Source organism: Megascapheus bottae, chromosome 15, assembly GCF_031878675.1.
Source record: "Megascapheus bottae isolate mThoBot1 chromosome 15, mThoBot2.hap1, whole genome shotgun sequence".
Lineage (NCBI taxonomy): Eukaryota > Metazoa > Chordata > Mammalia > Rodentia > Geomyidae > Megascapheus > Megascapheus bottae.
The window spans coordinates 56,484,574-56,510,663 of NC_143523.1; the positions used below are offsets into that span (position 1 = coordinate 56,484,574).

Consider the following 26,090-nt stretch of genomic DNA (forward strand, 5'->3'; position numbering starts at 1 on the left):
CCAGCTTAAGACTGGTAGAAAAGGAAGAAGGGAGGAGAGACGGGGAGAGGAAGACAGTTCAAAAACAGCGTCATGGTTAGGCACTGGTGACTCAGGCCTGTAATCCTAGCTACTCAGGATGCTGAGATTTGAGGACCACAGTTTGAAGCCAGCCCAGGCAGGAAAGGCCATGAGATGATGATTCCTCCTCCTCCTCCTCCTCCTCCTCCTCCTCCTCCTCTTCTTCTTCTTCTACTTTTTTGCCAGTTGTGGGGCTTGAACTCAGGGCCTGTCTTTGGACTTTTCTCAAAGCTAGAGCTCTACCACATGAGCCACAGCACCACTTCCAGCTTTTTTCTATGTATGTGGTCCCAGGGAATTGAACCCAGGTCTTCGTGCATGGTAGGCATGAGATCCTTGTCTCCAATTAACCACCTACAACACAGAAATGAAGCTATGGCTCAAGGTAGTAAAGAGCTATCCTTGAGCAAAAAAAAGTATTCAGGGATAGTGCCCACACCCTGAGCTCAAGCCTTACAACCAATTCAAAAAATAAAGGGACTCCATGGGCTTGTGTCAGTGTGAGCCAGCATTGAGGCTGGGCAGTGCCTGTGGTTTTATCTGAACTCTAACTCCAGTCTATTTTGCTTCCTTTCACTCTGCTACCTTTCTGCCTCCTCCTGGGGCAGCCAGTTCAGGGCCGGGCAGCTCCATTGAAAGAAGCCTTTGTGGAGTGTACACTGCAGGAGCGGGATTTTTGCTTCTCTCCACAGTCCTAGGACTGGGTTTCATTCGATCATGCGCAAACATCATGCATACCTTAGCCAGGCCCAGATTATGGGTAGAGACTGGTGAAGAGTTAGCATGAGTTGTTCCACAGCAGGCCAGGAGCTGGGAAGGTAGAAAGAAGTACTGAAGCCAGCTGTCACCCTCCTGCCGCTTTACCATCAGGCAGTTATAGGTACCATTAACATCTGTAGTTATTATTTTTTTTGTGCCCATCTTGGGGCTTGATTTCAGTGCCTGGACACTGTCCCTGAGCATTTGTAATCAAGGTTAGTGCTCTATCACTTGAGCCACAGCTCCACTTGCAGGTTTTTTTTTTTTTTTGGTGGTTCATTGAAGGGAAGAGTCTCAGGGACTTTTCTGCTCAGGTGTCTTTGAATCATGATTTCAGATCTCAGCTTCCTGAGTGGCTAGTGGCTGGTGGCATCCTGGCTTCCTGTTGAGCTCTGAATGTATTTACAAGCATCTTTCCATTAAACTGCTTGTTATTGGGTAGCTGATAGAAACCTTCTACATTTTACATGCCATTCACCATGCTGGACATTCAGAGAAGAATGAGACCCAGTCCTGTGAAGAAAGGACACAGGGAGGAGGCAGGAGGGGAAGGCTGTGGCAGCACAAATTAGGGAGCCTAGACCCACCTTGCATGGGAAAGCTGGATTCTTTGGAGGAGGTAGAACTTACTGGAAATTTGGATTGTGATCAGACTAGGTAGAGGGGTGGGGTGTTGTGGGTCTTCGAATTCTCCCTCTCTCCCCTTTGACTCTGTGGCGTGTGGACCCACTTTGTGGTTTGGGGAGAAAGATGGCATGGTAGACCTCTTGCCGAGAAGCACAGGAGGCTCATGTGTATGATTGGTACCTTTGTTCTGAAATTTTCTAAGGCCAGTACTCATGTTCCCAAAGGCTTAGCATGTAAGTCAATAATCGGGGCTTGTTTTTGAAGGTAATTCTGGCCCAGGGGATGGGCTGGAGGGGACAGGAGGGGGCACATGTCCCAGTGACTCCAGGCACTTGGCAGACATATATTCAATGGATGTCTGATGGGGACTTGACAAGCTGCCAAGAGAGCACTGGAGTCAGAAGGCCATAGAACTAGCCTGGCTGGTAGTATGTGCGTGGGGGAAACCTTTTTAGCAAAAAACACAGCAAATTTGGTTCATTCCAGTAAAAGCTTTTACTGCCTCTTTCCCTGGGCTCAGCAGGGAGGGACCCAGGAATGCTGAGATTGCTCACCAGGTCCAGCTTATACCCAAGCTCGTCTTCCTCTTCAATGAGCCTCGCCTGGCCCCCTCCAATGTCCCTACCATAATTGCCATCCTAGGCTGTCAACTGAGGAGCCACTTCAGTATCCAGGACTTGCTCAGGTACCTTGCCAAGTTCTCCTGGGGGGAGGGCAGGGCCCCCACAACGGCTTCCCAGGGGATTACAGACCCAGTCCTCCTCCACCACCCCTCCCCACCCTTCTCTCTTCCCAAGGGAGTATAGAGCCAGCTCATTCTCTGTTTCTCCTTCTCCTTGTACATATTTAACCTAATTAGGAGCCTTCTAGAAGTTTCTGTTTTGAGCTGAGAGTTAGGAGAAGAGTGGGATGGCTTGTGGAGAAGCTGGGTTCCCTCATGAGGGCTTTGGTCCATTATTCCCTGGTTCTCAGACATTTCTACTATGCTTAGAATGGAAGAATGCTCAAGAATATGGCTGTCATTCATGTCTGGTGGTCCTCCATGTCTGTCTCCTTCAGACCTCCCCCCCAGGAGGGTTCCAGCTTATACCATACTCAGCCCTGTCTTCTTCTCCCTATCTAACACCTTTAGTGATCTTGACCAATTTTAGAAGTCTCTGGAAGTGTTATGTGGGTAACAGAATTACACTATGTCTCTCAACCTGAGGCTAAATAGGAGGGAAATTAGGCAGATAAGCAGAGACAGTGATGACCATGGTGATAATATACCCTTCTCTTTCTCGGGGACTCTGGCCCAGGGGAGCCAAAAACCCTAGGAAAGCAGAGAGAGCCAGTGGAGACAGTGGGCCTTCCTCTTTCTGAAGGCCTCAGAAAGCCATGTGACAATGGCTCTGACGAAAGCAAAGTTCCTGATGAGACGAGAGCAGACCTGCACAGGGGACAGGTACCCAACCAGATGCTAGAGCAGCTGAGAGTTGCTAAAAGGGACCCAGAGAGCCTACAAGGGCTAATGATTTCTGGGCCTTACTCTGTACTTGCCTCTTCTTTCTCCTCCTTTCCTCCTCCCCTTCCTGCCTCCCCCTTTCCTGGGTAATACCTCACATGGTACAAGGAGACCCCCATAGGGGGGGCATGCAGGTTGGGGGTGGCTAATACTGACCTGCCATTAGCTAAATTGCTTTTCCTTAGTTTCCCTCAGCATCTTACACTCTCTTTCCAATTACCTTTGCCTCTTCTCCTTCTTCCCAATTCTTTATTTGGTGAAAAGAAAGACTTCAATACCCCTGGTCAGAATTAAAACCCTCTCCCTGAAACCCCAATTGAGTAGATTGTGGAGGAAACACTAGTGTGGGCTCCCCAGGGATGGCTGAAGCCCCCACTCAGCCTGTCCTTCTCTTCCTGTTGCCTACAGGGTTGGGTTGTTTGTCATTTACACCCTCAAGCCTTCATCAGTGAATGAGAGACAGATCTGTGTGGACGGCAGCCAGGACCGCTGTGCGCCTGGTGAGAATGTCCTTTCTTAACCCCAGTCTGAAGTGGCAGGATGACCCTCCCAGTGTATGGAGGCACACAGTGTTAAGGGGTGTTAGCAGAGGCCCCCATGGCTGAGGCTGTGCCTGGAGGCTGAAGATTGCCGTGAGAGTCACATAGGACACCAATTCCCTGCAGGGGGGCCCTGCAGGCTTTGCCCCCGTGAAACCTTTCTCTGTGAAACCCCATTAACTCCCAGTACCCCAACAATCCAAAATGTAGCATTCTCAAACCTCTGTCCATGATGTGGGCATGTTTTTCTCTCCAGGAAGGCCATGTCCCTAACTCCCAACTTCTCCACAAAAGTAGTCCTTCATTTCCAGCCCTATAAACTTCTAATGTCATGTGGGTTTCTGGTAACACACAGATTTGTGATTCATTCCTTCCTTCTTTCCTTCCTTCCTTCCTTCTTTCCTTCCTTCCTTCCTTCCTTCCTTCCTTCCTTCCTTCCTTCCTTCCATCTTTCCTTCCACTTCCTTTCTCTTTCTCCCCCTTTTTCTCTCCTCTTTCTCTTTGTTTGTTTGTTTGTTTCTTTCTTTCTCTTTTTTCTTTCTTCTTTCTTTTCTTCCTTTCCCTCCCTTCCTTTCTTCCTTGTGCTAGTCCTGAGGCTTGAACTTAGGGCCTGGGCACAGTCTCTACTTCTGATTTTCTTGGTACTTAGGTGGAGATAATAGTCTCACAGACTTTCTTTGCCTGGCCTGACATTGAGCCATGATCCTCAGGTCTCAGCCTCCTGAGTTAGGGTTACAGATGTGAGCCACTGACACCTAGCTGTAATTCATTTCTGAGTCACTCTCTCCCTGTGTGGATGCACAGAACAACTTTGTCCCAGTTTAATGCTCCCCTCTTCACTAAGGTGGCAAGTGGGGAAATTCTACATCTGGCTGTCTAAGATGGACAGCAGCCATGAGCCACATGTAGCCTTTTAAAGTTGAATTTTAATTAATTAAAATTATATGAAATTTGGGCCAGGATTGGAGATGCACACCTGTAATCCTAGCTAAACAAGAAGTAGAGGTAGAAGGATCACAGTCTCATATCAACCTCAGGGAACATTTTAAGACCTTCTCTGAGTAGAAAAAAAAAGGAAAAGAAAACCTAAAAGCAAAAAGGGTGGAGGACATGATAGAGTCCTTGCTTAGCTTTAAATCTGCTGAGTTCAAATTACGAAACTGGAAAAAAATACCTTCATATATGAGCTAGGTGCCTGTAGCTCATGTATGTGATCCCCGCAACTTAGGTGGCTGAGTTTGGAATATCATGATTCAAAACCAATACAGACAAGTAAGTGAATGAGACTCTCATTTCCAATTAATCACCAAAAAATACATAAATAAAAAAGCTAGATGTGGAGCTGTGGGTCCAGTGGTAGAGTGCTAGCCTTGGGTGATAAGTGCTAAGGGACAACACAGAAGTCTTGAGTTCAAACCCTATTACTTGAAGAAAAAAATACTTATATGTGATTAAAAATACAATTTCTCAAAGTAGCTACATTTTGAATGAGAGGTGAGCACATGAGAATCCTGGCCACTGAGCTGGACAGGGCAGATATGAGATTCTTGGGGACAACCTTCCTCAGATAAGTTATCCTTAGACCCAGCCTCAAAAATATCAATTATTGGGGCTGCCTAGCAAGCCTAGCATTCATGAAGACCTGGGTTCGACTCCTCAGTACCACATACATAGAAAAAAGCTAGAAGTGGTACTGTGGCTCAAGTGGTAGAGCTCTAGCCTTGAGAAAGCCCAAGGACAACAGTGCTCAGGCCCTGAGTTCAAGCCCCTGGACTGGCAAAAATATCAATTATTATTTCCATTTTTTTCAGATGAAGAAATGGAAGCTCAGCTTAGGGTCTTAATCAGAGATGAGGCCCAATTCAAAAGAGCAGGACTCTGATACTGCTTCTCCAACTTGTTCAAAAGCCCAATCTCATGCCAGGTGCCAATGACTCACACCTGTAATCCTAGCTACTCAGGAAGCTGAGATCTGAGGATGATGATGTAAAGCCATCCTGGGCAAGAGAGTCTGTGAGGCTCTTATCTCCAAGAAAATACCAAAAAAGCCAGAGGTGGAACTGTGGCTCAAGTGGTAGAGCACTAGTTCAGGGATAGCACCCAGACCCTGAGTTCAAGCATCAACACAAAAAACAAAATAGCAAACCCTAAAACAATAAAAAAACCCCCACATTTTTAACATGTCCTTTAGGGCTTTAATGGCACTTGAAGAATCAAGTTCCTTCTCCTATTGGTTTGTGTATCTCTCTAATGTGATATATATTCTGATTTCAGTGCAATACAGATATGCAAAGGACAAGCTTAGAAGTAAAGCCAGAAGTAAAGCCAGAGGCAAAAGAACAAGATGATATTACTGTGTGGCTCAGTTGTTCTCATAATTGTAGTACATAATTGGTGGCCAAGAAATGTGACCATCAAAAAGAATTCTATCAGCTAGGCACTGGTAGCTCATGCCTGTAATTTTAGCTGCTCAGGAGATTAAGATATGAGGATACAAGTTCAAAGCCAGCCTGGCAGGAAAGTCTATGAGACTCTTATCTCCAATTAATCACTAACAAGGAAGTAGAGCTGTGGCTCAAGTGGTAGAGCATCAACCTTGAGTGGAAAAGCCAAATTAGAGTCTGAGGTCCTGAGTTCAAGCCCTCAGTACTCTTTGTCTGTCTGTCTCTGTCTCTGTCTCTGTCTCTCTCTCACATACACATATATACATATACAAGTTCTACCAAAAGATAAATTTGACTTTATAATTTTTAATGAATATTCTTGGGGATAACCAGCATTAAAGTCATCTCTAGTTTAAAAAAAGACAACAAAAGTCAATCTCTAGTTTAAAAGGAACTTTAGGAGCATTTTCTGGAATTTGCTCTTAATCTTTGCAATCAAAGTCTCCATTTGAGTGCTAGAATTCTGAATGCCCCAATTCCTGAGTGAACTAAGCATTTGATAAATACGATTGCTCACTGCAGTAGATATGTCTCCTCGCATTCATTTTCTCTCACATCTGAATTCTGTCTTTCTCTCTCTCTTTTCTCTCTCACAGCTGGAAGCGAAACATCTGGAAAGACAATCTGGCTCAGAAACCAGTTGTTGGAGATGCTGCTCTGTGTGATATCTTCTTCGCAGCTTCATCTGTCCTCTGAGTAAGTGGCTCCAGGAAGAGTGATTTGGCACAAGGCAGTGTCATACAGAGTGCGGTATTGTGGTATTACAACTTTTCCTTAATGAAATTTGAGCATCTCTGAGTCTGTTTGTTGCAGTGTGCCTCCTTCACCAGTTAGCCAGAAAGAAAATGATATTCTCTCCACCCAATAAACCAGACCTTGCCCTAAGATAGATATCTGGTGGAAACATTCAGTGGGCATGGGGAACTAGAAATAGATTTGGTATAATTTGAGGAAGTTCTTTTCATTACTATTGCTGTTATGGGATTCTTATTGTTCTGCCAGTGGTGACAATTGCTAACTTTGATGCCCTGTGCTTGGCAGACAGCAGAATGGAAGACTGGGTAGCCCAGATAATATCTACCAAGGCAAAGCCTTGCCAGATTTTTATTTTTTCTTTGCTACTTTCTATTAGTGCTTTTGCTTTCTGACGTGGAGGTGGGAGGAAGAAATACCTCTTTTTACTTAACTTCTTAGTACCATGTGATTATGAAGCTCATTTTGTAAACTTCCTTCCTCCCATTGCGTGCCTACAACCTGGCATTAGTCATGTAATACTTACTTGCTGGGCATTACCAGTGAGTATGCATGTGTGTTTGGAGTACATGTGGATAGTTACTCTGCAATGAAGTAATCTTGCAAATAGAGGTTAAAAATCCACCAGCCTAGTCACATTTATGTTTCTTAAAATCAGAATCCAATAAAACTGGAAGAGGCCTTAGAGAGCAGTGGTTCTGGCAGTTCCTTTTCCATCTCTTTGGAAGATGATGTCTTATAGTGCCGGACCCTAGTCCTGTCCTACACCAGGACCTTAGTTTCTAGATCTCCTGGGATGCCCTCGGGGCACCAGGAGAGGTTATTCAAGCTGAGTTTCTGTTCATCTGTATGACAATAAAAATAGTATCTTCAGGGGCCGGGAGCAGTGCTTGCCTAGCATGCATGAAGTCCTGGGTTCGATTCCTTAGTACCATAGACACAGAAAAAATCCAGAGCTGGTGCTGTGGCTTAAGTGATAGAGTGTTAGCCTTGAGAAAGCCCAAGTACAGCACCCAAGCCCTGAGTTCAAGCTCAAAGACTGGAGAAAAATAAAATAGTGTCTTCAGCCAGGTGCCTAGCTACTCAGGAGGTTGAGATCTGAACATTATGGTTCAAAAACCAGCTTGAACAAGACTCTTATCTCCAATTATTCAGCAAAAAGGTAGAAGAGGAGGGCCTGGAGTTGGCCTAGTGGTAGAGTGCTTGTCTAGCATGCACTAAGACCCGGGTTGAATTCCTTAGTACCACATACATAAGAAAAGCCAGAAGTGGTGCTGTGGCTGAAGTGGTAGAGCACTAACCTTGAGGAAAGCTCAAGGACAGTGCCCAGGTCCTGAGTTCAAGCCCCAAGACTGGCAAAAAAAAAAAAAAGCTGGAAGAGGAGCTGTGGCTCCACTGGTAGAGTGTTAGCCTTAAGCAAAAACAAGCAAAACCCCAGGGACTATGCCCAGGTCCTGAGTAGATGCCTCAGTACCAACACCCCGAGCCCCCCCCCCAAATATCTTCCGTAGGTGGTTGTAGTGAGGATTAAATGAATTTATTATATTCAGATAGTCCTAAAATGGTGCCTGTGATCCTGTAAGGACGATGAGCTCACCCCATCATCATTATTAGTATTACCACCACCACACCACCATCATTGTAACTACCACCACATCACCACTACCATCACAATCACTGTCACCATCAACCACCATCATCCAGATCACCGTCACCAACCAAATCAACGCTGAGCAAAATGATTAGAGCATATCAGAAGCTCTTCCAAAGCCATCGAGTTAGTGAACACCAGAGGCAGAGCTCGAAGAGAGGACAGTTTCTTCGCTGCCCATCTGGTTCTCATTCTAGCTGACCCTAGCTCCCCACTTACCACACCTGTGCTGGCCGATATGGAGTACACTGACCAACACAGGCCCAGCCCTCACTGGCTCCTAAAAGACCAAGGCCTTAACCCAGGCTACCGTCTTTACTAGACTGTCTGCCCCCTCCCTGCCATCTAGCTCCCTCCAGCAGCAAGTCTATTTTCCAGACTCATCCTTTCAAAAAAAATATATATATATATATATTTTTTTTTTTATCTGAGACTGGGATTCAAACTTGGTACCTGATGCTTTTGCTCATTGGCCAGCTCGCTACCAATTGAGCCCTACCTCCAACCACTAAAAATAATTTTTGAAAGTGCTAGTTTATCATGTGTTTTAACCTAAGCTGATATAGATACAAAAATTGGCTGACTCCAATTAGTTTTGTCTAGTGTTTTTAAAAATAAGAGTAAACAAACATGACCTGTTTGATGGCTACAGAAATGGTAATTATATTAGATGGGTGCCCATTCCTACGTGTGTGTGTGTGTGTGTGTGTGTGTGTGTGTGTGTGTGTCCAGTAGTGAAAAAGGATTATTAAGGGCATTTCACATTCTTGGGTTTAATAATGCTCTGAAAAGATTCATCAATCTTGACCTTTTTAAGGTAAACAGAGTACGTTTCTTTGGAAATAAAAGGAAAGTTGCGAAGGAAAAGAAGCAAGATTTTTCATTCACGGAGAGACCCCCAAAGGGAGTCCAATGGCCCTCTCTTGGGGGGTAGGTATTGTAGTGCCGGGCTCCTCCCACACCTCCCCCGGGCTTTGTCCTGGCTGCTTGATTGCCTGGCTCTTCCACTAGTTGAGAGGCACCCAACGCATTATGGGAAGAAGCAGCATTTGAACGGGAACCCAAGGCACTGTGGGAACAAGGAAGCACCATGAAGAGCCACAGCCAGCCTTTTAGTTTATACCCTTTCAAAATGTAGAGTGTTCTTCACTGGGTGATAGCCAAGTGCTTTCTTAACTTATGTGTCTGAGAACCCTTGTGAGGCAGTGCAGGAATTCTTTTCTGGACATGTTGTTTGCTCAGGGACTGAGAGGTAACCGATGGCAATATTCTGACTTCCTCCCACCAGGATAAAGGAAGAACTGTTTCTGAACTTGGGGCCCGACTGGTTCCTGCTGCTCCTGCAGGGCCACTTGCACCCCAGCACCACTGTGCTGGCTCTGAAGTTGCTGCTGCACTTTCTGTCAAACCCCTGTCTCCGAGGGCGGTTTAAAGATGGTCTGTCTGCCGGATCCTGGGTGGAGCGCAGCACTGAGGGTGTGGACATTTTGATGGGTGAGCCAGGGGTTATTTTCAGGAAGGGAGATCGAGCCAGCCCTTCCCCACTTGGGACCTCCGCAACCTGTGCGGTGAGTTCACCTTGACCCTGTCTTCCAAGCCTGCCCCCTCAGACTCCTCCATAGGTAGTGGGCTTTTAGCACCCAGAGGTTGATCTCAAAGGCCCCATGCTGACACTTCACACAGTTTCCTGAGGCCCCTGTCCTGGCAGCTCTGTGTTCTTCTTTTAGACCTAGGTTCAGATGCTACTTCCCCCATGTATTATAGTACACGAACCCTGTGAGCTTCACCGAGTACCTGGAATCCTGTGCATCTTTGTAAAATAATCCCAGTTGCCCAATTCTAATTTAGCTGCTTGCTTGTTTCTTACTGAGTTTGCACTGAGCATCTTTTTTTTTTTTTAGTAGTCTTGGGACTTACACTCAGGGCCTGGGTCTGCTCAGGATGGCACTCTAATACGTGAACAGCAGCCCCACTTCTGACTTTTGGGGGCTTAATTGACGATACATGTCACATGGATTTTCCTTCATGGGTTGGCTTCAAACCTCAATCCTCAGATCTCAGCCTTTTGACTCACGAGGCTTGTCCATGGCGTGAGCCATTGATACCCACTATCTATTGTTGCTGGATGAATAAGGACGAATGCAAGAACAGATCTGCAACAGGAAAAGAGTGACTGTTGAGAACTTCCCTACTGTCTTGTATGTGCCATGTGTTTCTACCCACTGTTTCTGTGGTGCTTGCTGGTAGTGCGAGGTGACCACTCTTTATCTAGCTCAGAAGTGATTGCTCTGTCTTTATCAATAGACAACCTGAAGACCCAAACTACCATGCCTGACCAGGGTCCCTGCATGTTACCCGGCTTCCGTGTCCTGAACGAATTTCTGGCTCACCACGTTCACATTCCAGAAGTCTTCCTCGCTGTGTCTGCCTTCTTCCTACACACTCCACTCACAGAGCTTGTGGATGCACCCCAAGTAGGTTTTTCTCTTATGGGTGTAAGTACTACTAGGATTTGAACTCAGGGCCTTGTGTTCTTCTCCCTTGGCTGTTTTGCTCACAGCTGACACACTATCACTTGAGCCACTTGCACTTTTTTTACTACTTAATTGGAAATGAGAATCTTTCAGATTTATCTGCTTAGGCTGGTTTCAAACCAGGATCCGGAGATTTCAGCCTCCCGCTTAGCTAGGATTTACAGGTATGAATCACTGAGGTCCAGCTACACTTGATTTTCAGATTCTGTGTGAAAAGCAGTTCCTTGCTTTTGTCCCTCCACTTCTTCTACCTGCAACGTGTCTGACCCCTCCCGTCCATCCCACGTCTCTACCCTTCTACTAGCTTTCCCATCGTCAAGCCTCATGACGATGCTGCTCTTCAGCCCTCCCAGCTGCTTTGCGTTGGTTTTGTTTACTGTAGGGACACAGTTAGGTGAGTTACTGGACCTTGGAGGTGACCTTGCTTTGGCTGCCTGCTCTTTGTCACCTGCTTATGGCCTGCCCCTTCTCTTTGCCTCTTCTCCAGTGTGACTGGAAATAGGGGCTTTGTGAGAATTCTCTTAGATTCCTTCAGTCTGGTGCCCCACCCCACACATCATATTCTTTTTTTCTGTCTTTTCAATTTCTTCATATTTATGTAGGTAGATATGTAGATATATAGGTATTATAGATCTATCGGTCTGTATCTCATTATCTTTCTGTCTGTCGGTCTGTCTGTCTATCTATCTATCTATCTATCTATCTATCTATCTATCTATCTATCTATCTATCTGTCCATCTATATTTGATGCCAGTCATGGGGTTTGAATTCAGGGCCTGGGCCCTGTCCCTTAGCCTTTTCACTCAAGGCTAGCACTCTACTATGTGAACCATAGCCCCACATCCAGATTTTGCTTGGTAATTGGATCTTTCTGCAAAGGTGGTCTTTGAACCTTCACCTTCAGATCTCGGGTTCCTGAGTAGCTAGGATTACACACGTGAGTCACCAGCACCTGGCTGTACTTACCCTTTGCTCATGGACCATAAGTATGTTAAATTATGTCTGACTTATAACTAGATGTTGCCCTGTGACTCTATTTCTGGCCAACTATTGTTCCTGCCCTTCCAACTTTTTTTGTGCATGTGGCTTGAACTCAGGAGTTAGGCACTGCCCCCTGAGCTGTTTTTGCTTAAGTTTGGCACTCTGCCACTTGAGCCACAGCTACATTTTGTTTTTTGTTTTGTTTTGTTTTTGTGTTAATTAGAGCTAAGTGTCTCATGGTCTTTTCTGCCTGGGCTGGCTTTGAATCAAGATCCTCAGGTCCTATTCTCCTGAGTAGCTAGGATTCTAGGTATGAGCCACTGGTACCTGCCTCCCTACTTTTATTATTATTATTATTATTATTATTATTATTATTATTTTTTTTTTTTTTTTTTTGCCAGTCCTGGGCTTGAGCTCAGGGCCTGAGCACTGTCCTTGGACTTTCTCAAGGCTAGAGCTCTACCACTTGAGCCTCAGCACCACTTCTGGCTTTTTTTCTATGTATGTGGTACCGAGGAATCGAACCCGGGTCTTCGTGCATGCTAGGCAAGCACTTTAACCACTAGGCCAAACTCCAGGCCCCTGCCTCCCTACTTTTAAAAATCACTTTTCAGCCCTTCCTTGGCTGTTTCTAAGAGTGTTTGCCCTTACCATACATATCACCTCCCTCACTTACTCACGCAGACCAAGTCCAAGCTTTTGTTGGCGTTTATTCCTGCAGGACCAGCCAGTATCAATATCCCTCATGTTTTGATGTCTGACTTGCCTCTAACCCGACTCCAGTCATCTGACCTTCGTGCCTTTACTCTCTGAGTCTTCTGTCTGATGCTCACCTGCCCTGAGCCTTTCCTCCTGTCAGGTTTCAGCTCCATGTGACATTCCGTGAAGAACCCTAGACACTCTCCTCTCAGTATATTTTACCTTAGATAATGAGCACCTAAAGGTCAGACTCTACCTTGGTCTTAGTTGAATTACATTGAACTGATTCATATTCATCTTCCTTGCATATCCTTTAAGTTGGTCAATGGAAATCTTGAGAGACACTGATAGATTATAGGTCATTCTTCAAAATAGTATACTGGATATGCTAGGCTAAGTTCATGTAGACCTTAATTTCTCTTTCTCTCTTTATGGCAAGAAGCAAGTATCTGCAGAATGTTAAGACCTGTAAGAGATGTTTGCATGGGTGTAGATAATATGAGTTTTCATTTCATAGAGAAGGAAATGGAACTAAGAGACTGAATGAACTCCTGAGCTAGTAAAAGGGCAAATTCAGACGTGATTCCAAATCTGTGCCCTTTCCTCTAGCCTGTACGCTTCCAAAGCCTTGAATTCTTCCCAAGTATTACATAATCATACCAGAGTTCATTAGACTTAAGACATTGAATCATTAAGGTCATATCTAAGCAGCTAACTTTTTATAAAAATTGGGTTAATTAACTTAATTCATTCTTATATTTTGGTTTTGAGGATTGAACCCAGGGCCTCATACACGTGAGGCTTATACTCTGAGCCATACTTCAGTCCCTGTGAATCACACTTACCACAACATCTTGGAAGTGTGTGTTTCTCTTATATGCCATCCAGTGTGTGGGGTTTCCCATATGGGCTGATGGCATGGAATGTTTTGACAACAAAGTAGGCCCCTTGGTAAGCAGCCTCAGGCCTACTCACTCCCTGTTCCTCTTCCAGGACAGCTTGGATGCTATGCTTCAGTGGCTTCTGCAGTCACACCACCAGCAAGAAGTCCTTCAGGCTGGGCTGTGCGTGGAAGGTGCCCTGATGCTCCTGGAAATGTTGAAATCTATCATGAGCCGGGTGAGAACCCATTTCCCACGAGCCATGCCAGAAGGTCCTGATGGGAAGGGGAGCTTAGAAAGGTCATCGAGACTTTTCCCAGGACCTTCCCGGGACTAGTCCATCCTTTGTGGCTATGACAAGCTTATTGACTTTGATCAGAGCAGGCAATTTGGGGAGGGTGAAGTTCTGGGATTTGAACTCAGGACCTTATTACTCAGACGCCAGCCCTTTTGGCTTTAGTTATTTTTCACCTATATGCTGAAGCCTGCCTGGACCATGATCCTACTATTTCCCCTTGTTGTGTAACTGCAGTGATAGGTGTGAACAACCACACCGACAAACTTTTTATCCAGGCTGGCCTCAAACTGAGAATTTCCTGATTTCCACCACTTGAGTAGCTAGGGTTTGCTGGCATTTTGGAGCCATTGTGCTTTCATTCAGAGGGCAAATGTTCATTCAGATATTTCAGAGGACAAAGAAGGGTATTTCCTTTTAGGGAGGCTCGCCTCCACCAACCTTGCCCCTCAGTGATGTGGCAGTACAGACCTGCCCTAGAGAAAGTGAGTGGCCACCAGCTACACATAGGGCACAGAGAGGCTTCTGAGAGAAAATGTTGGAAGTTCACTGGAGGTGGATGGGTGGGGTATTTTAGACATGGAGGAAGTGTGAGGTAGGAAGATCATGTGGCTGATGAAAGGAAGTAGAGTGACACATGAGGAGACAGGGCAAGGTGAACATGCATGAGCGGCTGAAGACTCAACTTTATTCTGTAGATAGTAAAGCACCTGGAAACCTGCAACAGACATACCCCTGTGTTGCTGTGTGCTTCCTGTTGGCTGCCCTGTGGCCATCTGCATGTATTGATATATAGATGATGCTATAAATGATACAGCTTTTTAAATTTTTTTGTGTGCCAGTACTGGGGCTTGAACTCTGCCTCATGTTCATCTTTGGCTTTTTCACTCCAGGCTGGCATCATCTGAGCCACAATATCACTTCCAGCTTTTTGCTAATTAATTGCAGCTAAGAGTTTGAGTTTCCAATTGGAGATTCCAGTTTCCAGTTGGTTAACTGCAGATAAGAGTTCCACAGACTTTTCTACCCCATCAGGCTTCATACCTTGATCTGAGTAACTAGGATTACAGGCGTGAGCCACCATCCTCTGGCCATTATGTAACATGTCTCCGGAAGATCTTCCCACTGGATTCTGGCTTCTGTAGCTCTATTGGACGGCCCCAGGCATGCTGTTGTCTGTGTCTTGTGTCTTATGAAACTTGTCCTCAGCCCCTGGCAGGCTTGGAGGAGGACACCTGGGAGCTGAAATCCCCCGTCAGCATGCTGCAGTTCCTCACCCTGGTACACCACACCTATCCGCAGGATCCTGCATGGCGGGCACCTGATTTCCTCCAGACCTTGGCGATGGTCACCTTTCCCATGGGGACCCAAAAGGTAAGACAGGCTACCTCCCTGCCTCAGGGAGAGCAAGGGTGAATTTCATCATTCTTCACAGATGAAGGACTAAATCCTCCCTCCCCTCCCCCACAAAGTTGAAATACACATTCAGCAGTTTGACTGGAGCACTGAATAAGCACTTGGATAATTTTCCTTTTCTGGGCAAAGATGTAGCTCAAGATCATTTTCAGCTCTGAGACTTGATAATTTCATTGCATTGTTAGGATTCTCCTTAATGAGAAATGGGATCATTGCTGGGGGCCAGGGACTCATGCCTATAATCCTAGCTACTCAAGAGACTGAGATCTGAGCATCATGGTTCAAAGCCAGGCCTGGGAAGGGAAATCTGTGACGTGTTTATCTCTAATTAACTATCCAAAATGCCAGAAGTGGGGCTGTGACTCAAGTGGTAGGGTGCCAGCCTTGAACAAAAATGCTCAGGGACAATGCCCAGGCCCTAGGATCAAACCCCTGGACTGGCCTGCACACACACATACACAGTGTTATAGTAGACCAAGTCTGAGTCCATATAGAATACTCATGCAGTGGTAGCATGAGGCAGGGACCCCCCATTCCAGGAGTCTTCTGCATGCACAACTATGATGATGTGTTCTGCTGAGCTTATCATTCTCAGCACCATTGTCCTGACTATAGGCTCTGAGTGATGTGACTAGGGCCTCCTTCCAGGCAATGAGTTTCTGATGTTTTTATTTTTACTTTAGTGTGTGTGTGTGTGGGGGGGGGGGTGCGCGCGCGCATGTGTGCATGTGGGCTGGTAGCGGGGCTCAAACTCTTCATATTCTTGCCCTAACTTTTGCCAGCTCTAACCTGGCACTCTTCCACTTCAGCCACACCTTTATGCCTGGCTTTTTGTTTTAGTTCTTGTTAGTTAATTGGAGATCAGAGTCTCTGGTGTTTGTCTGCTGGTTTATCTGCTGGGGTTAACTTCAAACCATAGAATAGCTAGAAGTACAGATGTGAGCACCCAGCTTAGGCAATAAGTTTCTGAAGGTCCAGTTCAGAACTAGAAGAGACAAGCGAAAGGTATATAGAAGAACTCACTTGGATCTTAAAGTCAAGGTCTTGGGTCTTACATGCTGGGGGCTGGAGAAGGGAACTTGGGAAGATGTGTGAGTTGGAGACTAAGAACCAGTCCCAGCAAGTCAGGAATGGCCAAGTTTGGGCTGTTTGGGAGACTAAATGTGCCCCAGAACTAAGAGCAGGATTAGGAGAGAAGTGGAAAGGACAGAAGAGCACACATCTACCCCTGCCATCCTGGACCCAGAGACAGAGAGGAAGCTAGTAACGTCTATCTCCAAATCAGTAACGGTAGCTAGAGGAATGTATTCCAAAGACAAACCATGGTACATGTGCACGGATTGGGGGTGGGGATTTATAAGCCAAGAGAAGCACAGAGCTGGGCATTAATCATTTGCTATATAAACAAATGAATGAATGAAGCACTCCTAATTATTCATTCCTGGAGGTTATCAATAGTAGCAGCACCTGACTCTTGAACTCAGGCCTGGACCCCATGCTTTCTGTAACCCCAATAACATTCAAGGAAGGTGGGTCTGCAAAGGCCAATGAGTTTCGAAGAGACAGTGCTCATTGTCTTTGAGTCATAAAGCCATCCTACAACATGCTGTGCTGTATCTCCTCTGATCAATAGGTGACTCAAGACTTTAATTTCTTTCTCTCACCCAAAGCCTATGTCCTCGCCATTCTGGTCAGTTATAAAACTAAATATTCAAGTTGAGTGCTGGTGGCTTAAGCCTTTAATCCTAGTTAGATAGCGGAAGATCTGAGAATCAAAGTATGAAGCCAGTGTAGGCAAGAAAGTCCATAAGACTTTTCTCTAATTAAGCAAGAATAATATACAAGTGGAACTGTGCCTCAAGTGGTAGATTGCTTGCCTTAAGTATAAAAGCTAAGGGACAGCACCTAGGCCCCAAGTTCAAGTTCCAGAACTGGCACACACAAAATGAAATAGACAAAATTTAAGAGTTCAGCCAGCCTCTGTTTCCCTGGGGTCTATACTGGGATTTCAATCAATTTTGGAAGAAAACATTAAAAAATTGTTTTTGGGTCTAGACTGAACATATACAGATACTTTTCTCATTATTATTATTATTATTATTATTATTATTTTGTGGGTCATGGGGCTTGAACTCAGCCTGGGTGCTGTCTCTGAGCTCTTCAGGTCTAGGCTATGGCCCTACCCTTGAGTCAAGCCCCACTTCCCATTTTCTATAGGTTAATTGGAGATAAGAGTTTCAGGTCCTTTTGTGCCCAGGCTGACTTTGAACCTTGATCCTCAGATCTCAGCCTCCTGAGAAGCTAGGATTACAGGCGTGAGCCACCACACGCCAGCTACTTTTCTCATTATTATTTCCTAAACAACAAAGTGTACAACTCTACCCCTGTCACCTTATTGTGTTAAGTATTATAAGTAATGTAGAGATTTAAAGTAGAGGGGAATGCTCAGGCTCTGTACAAATACCACATCATGTTTTGTAAAGGACATGCGCATCTGAGGAATTTGGTACCCTTCAAGGTTTCTAGCTCCAACCCTCCATTTTTCTTGAGGAATGACTGGAGTTACTTCTAATGAAAAAAACTAAATAGCTAGGTACTTGTGGGTCATACCTGTAACCCTAGCTACTCAGGAGGCCAAGGTATGAGGACATGGCTTTGAACCACCCTGGGATGAAAAATCTGTTAGACTCTGTTCTCCTAATAACAACCCAAAAGCTGGAACTGGAGCTGTGGGCCATGTGGTAGAGCACCAGTCTTAAGGTAAAAAACTCTGAGATGGTTCTTAGGCCTTGAGTTCAAGTGTATTAGTATACAACACCCACACCCACACACAATTTCATGACTAGAACATTTACAAAGAAGACAAAATGACTCCAAAATGGCTTGATGATAATTCAAGTAAAGCACTAAACAGCCAGTGACAAACATGGAAAGGCTTACTGGGAACAACGGGGACCCAGGTGGCATGGGCCAACCTTGTAGGCTGCTCTGTCATCCCTCAGAGGCCCTGTGTGGGGGTCAAGGCCCTGAGTTCACAGGCTGGCATCACAACCCTGACGCTCAGGTCACCTCAGACCCGCACCCTTAGGGCCAGGCTTGCCGTCTGCAGAGTTGGATGCCAGCCAGCACACTCTGTTCTACATTTGGTCTTGCGCATAGATACTAGCTACTGCCCGAGGAAAGACCTGGCTCGAAGTCACCCTTCCAGCCATGAAATGCTCTTGCGGGCCAGCCAGGCTCCATCTTGGGGCTCCTGGCTCTAAACCAAGGCCTCCCTCATTGCATCTCCTCTTCTTGTTCTGGCTCCAAGTAGTGCTGTCAGACCTTCGTTGCACAGAAAATGTGACAGTCTTGCCTCATGCTGGAGCCTGGCAGCCAAAAGACTTTGATTTGCTGTGAATTTATATGGCATCTTTCCAGGCCAGGCCGCAAGGAGCTAATTAATGCAGTCACCACCTCCCTAGGTGCCATTAAATTCATTTTATAGCTTAATTAAGAAGGGCTGCGTTAATTTTATGAATGAGCAGAGGGAGGTGCCAACTGATGAATGTGCATGTGAACTTCATGGCCGGGGGTTGGGAGGCCCTGGCCCAGTGTCCTTGGGTGTGTCACTCGGTTTCCTGGCATCTCCTGGGTGGCCTGGCGTGGGAGGGGAGTGCCCGCTTGTCATGGCCCCAGGGACGGCCAAGGCATGTAGGCATGTGAGGGAAGGATTCTGTAGCTCTTCTCCATCTCTCGTCTGGGAGGTCCTGCCTGTACGTTTAGGAAGGAAGCTTAGGAAGAGGCAAGGTCAGGGAGGCCACCACGTGGCAGAATCCCACTTCCACTCTCTACGAGCCAGGTACTTCCACTTTCATCGTTTTCTTATTTCATGACTACCAATCCTGTGGGAGAGCATGTTTTCCTTGCTGGATTTTGTTGTAGCTTGTTTTTATGGAGATAGCCCTGAGCTTTTTTCATCACTCACGGCTAACAATCTACCACCACTTGAGCCACACTTCCTTCTACTGGCTTCCTGTTGATTATGTAGAGAGAAGAGTCTCATGGGCTTTCCTGTCTCTACTGGCTTGAAATCATGATCCTCATATCTCAGCCTCCGGAGTAATGAGGATTACAGGCGTGAGTCACTGGTGCTTGGTTTAGTTGTTCCTTGCTGAGCAGCTGGTGTGGCATGAAAGGACTTATTCCTCGAGCCTCTGATGTAGTGGCTTGATCTCCTTGCACAACACAGACCCATCTCAGATTCCCAGGCCCCATCAGTCCCCTCACAGGTAACTGGGCCCAAAGGCAAACAAAACTCTGCAGAGGCCCACTTTCTATGCATGAGCATAATGGTATCCTGCTGGTGCCCAGACACAGGCAGAGGGAAAGGGGCTCTGGGCAGGGTGGACTGATGGCATATGGTATGTTTCCTGTCTTTGAGGGGACCGTGGCTGAGTCCACTTGGACTACAATCATGAGTCCTGGGGCCACAGAGGAAGGTGACAGCCCCTCGGAGCGTCTCCAGGTGCCTGCCAAGTCACACCCTGCCTGGAGGCAGCTGAGAGAGTTCACACAGAGTCTCTTGAAGGAGCTCTTGCTTGGAGCCTCCAGCCCCAAGCAGTGGCTGCCCCTGGAGGTGTTCCTGGAGGTGGGTAGAATGGGGGCAGAGATTGGTCGCCATGTGTAAAGAGGGGGCAGGTCCACCAGGACCAAGACCGGGCATGCCAGGCCTAAGGGGTGCTAGCTGGCTGGTTGGTGGGGGGATGCCTTCTAGAACTACAGATTTGGGGGGTCCGTGAGGTACAGATAAGGGGGAGCAGGGCCCCTATAAGCCCAGCTAGAATCCAGGCTCTCAATAATATTGTGATGGGCATTGCAGCAGCTATCTCCACCCTGGGCCCTGTTTCTAGGCTTTTCCACACAATGCCACCAGCCAGCAGAAGCGAGACTTCCAGTCTGAGGTCCTGCTTTCCACCATGGAAGTGTTACACACAATGAGCAGAAGCAGTGAGCCCATCCTCGAAGGTGAGTTGGAGCTTTCCATGCCCCTGTTCCTCATACTAGACCACTGAGCTGAGCAGGAACCTTAGCGTGCCCACCACCCACGGAACCCAGTGGTAGGATCAACACTCCCAGCAATGTGTTAGTCGCTTCGCGATGCCACACATGAGCGGCCAGTTTGCCCAGAGAGACGATGTGGGTATTTGCTATTTTCCATGATATCTCTCGATCACTGTACCACTCAGAAACAGAAAGTTCTCTGTCCTCTGGCTGAAAATTGTTTCTCCTCCTAAGCTGGGCACCAGTGGCTCATACCTATAATTCTAGTTACTCAGGAGGCTGAGCACTGAGGACCAAGATTCAAAGCCAGCCCTGGCAGAAACGTCCTTGAGACTCTTATCTCCAGTTAACCAGCACAAAGCTAGAAAGCCATTACCAGCACCAATTTGTTTTTTCATTTTTATTTTATTGTCAGGATAATGTATAGAGGGTGACAGTTATATTCATCAGGTAATAGGTGCATTACTTCTTGCACATTGATACTCCTCATGTTTTTGTCCCTTTCCCTCCACCCACCCCCTCCCAGTCATCGTTTTCCCCCTTCCCTTCCCTATTTCAAATAAACAAATAAACATACATACATATATATATATATATAATATACCAGGTAACAAAGTCAGATACAGTAACAACATGAGATTAACCATAAGAGCAAAAAAAGAGAAGAGAAATAACATAGTACATTAAGAACAATAATCACACAAGATAAACCTCTTGTTTCCAGATCATATAGTTCATTTCATTTAGTCTCATCCTATATGACCTTATGTACCTAGGTTCTGAGCTATTGTAATCTTCTGCTAGGAGAGTCCTAGATGTGTGTTCATTTTTATAAATGAGGGAAGCCATTGAGCCTATGTTCCTTTGGGTCTGGCTTACTTCATTTAGTATAATTTTTTCCAAGTCTTTCCATTTCCTTACAAATGGGACAATGCCATTCTTTCTGATGGCAGCATAGAATTCCATTGTGTATATATACCACATCTTTTTGATCCATTCATCTACTGAGGGGCATCTGGGTTGGTTCCATATCTTAGCTATGGTAAATAATGCTGTAATGAACATTGTTGTGCTGGTAGCTTTAGTATGTCTTGTTTCTGGACGTTTGGGTAAATGCCAAGGAGTGGAATTGCTGGGTCATAGAGGAACTCTATGTTTAGTCTTTTGAGGAACTGCCATACTGCTTTCCAGAGTATGGAATGAGTTTACACTCCCACCAACAGTGTAGTAGTGATCCCTCCTGGCCACATCCCCTCCACATCTGTTGTTACTAGATTTCTTGATCCTGGCTATTCTAACTGGAGTGAGGTGGAATCTCAGAGTTGTTTTGATTCGCATTTCTTTTATGACCAGAGATGTCGATCATTTCTTCATGTGTCTATAGGCCATTCTTATTTCCTCTTCAGGGAAGTCTCTATGTCGTTAGCCCACCTTTTAATGGGATGGTTGTTTCTTTCAAGATTTGTTTTTCAGAGACTGAGTTTTTTGAGCTGTAGGTATATTTTAGATATAAGAACCTTGTCTGTTTTATGGTTAGTGAAGATCTTCTCCCACTCTGTGGGCTTTCTCTTTATCTTGCTAGCTTTGTCCTTTGCCATACAGAAGCTCTGCAGTTTAATGCAGCACAATTTGTCCAAACTTTCTTTAATTTGTTGTGTTTCTGGGTCTTTATTAAGCAAGTTTCAACTTGTGCCAAGGAGACCTAATGTGTCTCCTATTCCTTCTTGTAAAGTTTTCAGGGTATCTGCTTTTACCTCAAGATCTTTGAACCATTTGGAATTAATTCTGGTGCAAGGAGACATATAAGGACCCAATTTTAGTTTTCTACAGGTGCCAATTTTTAAAAATCAATTCTCCTTGTAGCTCCAGAGGAAATGTGGCCCCTTTGCATGGGGTCTTAAAATTACTGAAACTTATATTCCTTTAATGGTATCTGAGGCTCTGCCTCTGGGCTGAGACTAAATCTCAATAAACATGTCTTCAATGAATGAACTGGATGGAGAGCCCCCCAGAACATGAACTTGGGGTTCCATTGTAAAAGCTTAGCTTCAGAGCACCTGTGCCATCTCAAGATTAATCAAAAGTCCTTCCTGCACTTTCTGAGCATGCCATTCAGGGGAGGTCCCCTTGCCACATTTTTGGCCCTTCTCCTAGAGCAGCATAGTGACCTTGGCCCTGCAGCTGCAGCAGGTGTGACCTGGAGTGAAGGCCTCCCCTGGTGAGGATGCCCAGAACAGCTAATGTGGGGGCTGGGGTTCCAGAGATTAGCAGAGATCTCTGAGCTCTCAGTCCCTGAGCTCCCCTGGGCTTCACTGGACCCTATTACTTCATCCTCCACCCACCATGACAACAGGGCCACACCTGCTCATTTGTCTCAAGCCTGAGATTCTATCCATCTTCTGTCCGGCTGCTGGGAGAAATGTCCCACTTGCTTGGTTTCTCATGTCGTGATGGTTTGTGTTGCTGACTGGATTGTCCGAGATCCAACAGGAGAAAAGGGCACGCTTGCTGCCAGGGGCTCCAAGGGAAGTCGATGTAAGCTCTCACCTTGAGCCCGGTGATGGTGGCTTACACCTCTAGTCTTAGCTATCCTGAGGCTGAGATCAGTAGATTGCAGTTCAAAGCCAACCTGGGCAGGAAAGTCTGTGAGGCTCTTAACTCCAATCAGCTACCAAAAAGTGGGGTTGTGGCTCAAGGGATAAAGCGTCAGCCTTGAGTGAAAATCATAAGGAGCAACGCCCAGGCCTTGAGTACACACACACACACACACACACACACACACACACACACACCTTTCATCTTTTATCTTTTCATCCCCAACCAGGCAGTAAAGAGCCTCAGCCAAACATGGAAACTGCTGCTGCTCCTTCCCTTGCAAACATCTCCTACTTTACCCAAAAGCTGGTGGAGAAGCTGTACAGTGGGATGTTCTCAGCAGACCCTCAACACATCCTCCTCTTCATCACAGAGCACATCATGGTGGTAAGAATCTGGGTTGGCTGTGGTGACAAAAAATCTGCTGACAGATGGGGAGGCTTCCTGCCATGGCCTGAATTATTGCTATTGGTTTAGCCGAGTTTGCTGTTCTTTGCAGATACAGCTCCTCAGATAGGTGGGAGAAGGGGGAGATCCTGGAAGACCCAGGGTATACCTTGTGGTTAGTGGCTGAGCTGTTGGACTCTCTCTTGGGCTATCCACAGTCTTCTCAGTTTCTTGTAGGTACACCTGCCCTGTCTGCCCTGTTTAGTTTTAACTGAGATTGTTAGCTTACCTTTAATTATTATTTATCAGCAAGGAACATCCAGAAAACCCTTTACCCATTTATAGATATTGCACTTTCTTAATATCCACTTCTGTCTGCAGGGAGAACCCCCCCTCCCTCTCGGGCTTGAACTCAGGACATGATCGTCTGTGAGCTTTTTGGCTCAAGTAAAACTGCACAGGGACAGTGCTCAATCCTGGAGTTTAAGCTCCAGGACTAATTTTTTGTTGAAAGAGGATTGTAGTCAGACTGTTGGAGGACAATGTTGCCAATGGAAAGAGCTCCTGCTCAAAAGAACAATCTGCCAACAGAGAGGTTGTGTCAAGGCCTTTAGGGATGTCAAGCCCAAGCCCTAAGATCTCCTTAAGCCCCTCATCCTGCTCTTCTGTGACTGCCAGATCACCCAAATGCTTAACCTCACTTTGAGAGGCGCAGTCCATTGGGGACCCCCAAATCCCAGCAGGCTGAAAGCCAACTGACTTAAATGGAGGAGAAATCTCTACCATTCACACCTGTCTCAGAACGATGGGACTCTCCTAATAGAGGGAGACAACTTTTTACTGAAGCCATAGATGTGTCAAGCGATCCTGCTAGAGACCATCTGCCTCCTTCTCTAAGTTTCTCATGAACTAACACCTGGCCCCATCTCCTCTGGACGATGTAGTAAGAGAAAAAAAAAAAGGCATAGCTAGAGTTTGGTGATTTGCCACCAGTTGACCACCTGACTTCTTACCTCTAACTGGGTGATCTTAGGATCTGCCCCTCATCCCATGAGGCATGACATTTCCATGGGAGTTTGTTTATTTAACTCTAATACTAGGGTTTGAATTCAGGGCCTGGGCCCTGTCAATTTGTTATTTTGCTCAAGGTTGGCTCTCTACCACTTGAGTCACAGCTCCATGCTTGTTTTTTTGTTGGTAAGTTGAAGGTAAGAATCTTACAGACTTTTCCTGTCTGGCCTTGCTTTGATCAGAAATCTTCAGATTTCAGCCTTCTGATTAGCTAGGATTACAAATATGGGCCACGAGTGTTGGAGAAGAGATAATTTAAATTTATGCAGATTGCTACAATCATTTCTGAATATAATTGTAGGAATGCTATAACCTCTTTATACATGATCATGATGATTAATTTGGTGTTACTAATAACATATCCTCATATACTCAATGTTAATCATATGCTACTATGTCTGAAATCTCTGGTGCCCAAATCTGTTTACCATAGTATAATCATGGTGAACTTTTAGTTGTTTATTTATTTAAAACAAGTTTTTACCCAGATTCTGAATTGACTTTTAAATACAAGTCTTTCCTTTCAATAGAAATCCAAACAAAGGGAGATGAAAACAGTCCTTTGTGAAGTTTAGATCGTGTCAGGTTTTGCTGGTTATCATTTTTGTGACATACTTGATCAGGTTGTAAAGTCTTCATAAGTAAGTGTATGTTTTATTTTTTATGACATAGGTCATCGAGAACATATCTTCTCAAAGGGACACTCTCCTCAGCGCTTTATACAGCAGCTTAAATAAAGTCATTCTTTATTGCCTCTCGAAGCCCCAGCAGTCTCTGTCGGAATGCCTTGGCCTTCTCAGCGTCCTGAGCTTCCTCCAGGAGCACTGGGACATTACCTTTGCCACCTACAATTCCAACATCAGCTTCCTTCTGTGCCTCATGCATTGTCTTCTGCTGCTCAATGCGAGAAGGTAAGAGCCTCTGGTCAGGCTCCCGCCTGCCAACAGAGACTGAGACACGATTGAGGTCACTATTCATAGCAGACACCTTTGGCTTACTTGACCATCCAAATTCTGTGCAGCATTTCTCTAAGCCATCCGTGTGTCCGTGCGACTTTGGTGTGTGTGTATGTATGCTGGTACTGGGGCTTGAACTCATGAGCATGGCTTTTTGCATAAGGCTTGTTTGCTACCACTTGCAGCCACACCTCCACTTTTAGCTTTTTTTTTCTTCTGGTTAATAGAAGATAAGACTATCTTGGATTTGCATCCCTGAGCTGGCTTTGAATCATGATCATTAGATCTCAACCTCCTGAGTAGCTAAGATTACAGGAGTAAGCCACCAGCATCTGGCTTTGTTCGTGTGATTGAGCAATCAGAATCACCATGAAGTAATAATTCACTTCATATCCACAATCCTGAGTTATAGCTCATTGACTGATTGAGTGAATGAGTGTGTGTAATGTATTGATACTTGAACTCGTGGCCTGGAAACTGCCCTTGAGCATTTTTTTTTTGCCAGTCTTGGGCCTTGAACAAAGGGCCTGAGCACTGTCCTTGGGCTTTCTTAAGGATAGAGCTCTACCACTTGAGCCACAACACCACTTCTGGCTTTTTTTTTTCTATGTATGCTAGGCATGTGTACTGAGCATGCTAGGCAAGTACTCTATCACTAGGCAAAACTCTTCCCGGCCCCCACCCCCACCCCCACTGCCCCGCCCCGCCCATTTTTACTGGAGATAAGTGTGCCATATACTTTCTTGGCCTGCTTGGCTTTGAACCATGATCCTCAGATCTCAGCCTCCTGAGCTGAACAATATCTGTTATCAAGGGAGCCAGGCTGCCTACAGGAGAAGAGACTGATACTACACTTTGCTCTTGTCCTTTTTTTTTTATTGCCAGTCCTGGGCT

At 45.7% G+C, this 26,090-nt stretch overlaps 1 protein-coding gene across 1 annotated transcript in view; it reads left to right on the plus strand.

Moving 5' to 3' along the window:
• Wdfy4 (WDFY family member 4) overlaps positions 1-26,090 on the plus strand; it is a 248,056-nt gene that overhangs the window by 88,906 nt on the left and 133,060 nt on the right. The window contains exons 26-36 of the mRNA XM_090345544.1: positions 1,970-2,131; positions 3,359-3,450; positions 6,530-6,629; positions 9,626-9,831; positions 10,642-10,811; positions 13,546-13,671; positions 14,938-15,102; positions 19,568-19,774; positions 20,037-20,151; positions 23,012-23,169; positions 24,913-25,151. Coding sequence (XP_090201670.1) covers positions 1,970-2,131; positions 3,359-3,450; positions 6,530-6,629; positions 9,626-9,831; positions 10,642-10,811; positions 13,546-13,671; positions 14,938-15,102; positions 19,568-19,774; positions 20,037-20,151; positions 23,012-23,169; positions 24,913-25,151 — 1,740 coding nt within the window. The remainder of the gene's footprint in view (positions 1-1,969; positions 2,132-3,358; positions 3,451-6,529; positions 6,630-9,625; positions 9,832-10,641; positions 10,812-13,545; positions 13,672-14,937; positions 15,103-19,567; positions 19,775-20,036; positions 20,152-23,011; positions 23,170-24,912; positions 25,152-26,090) is intronic.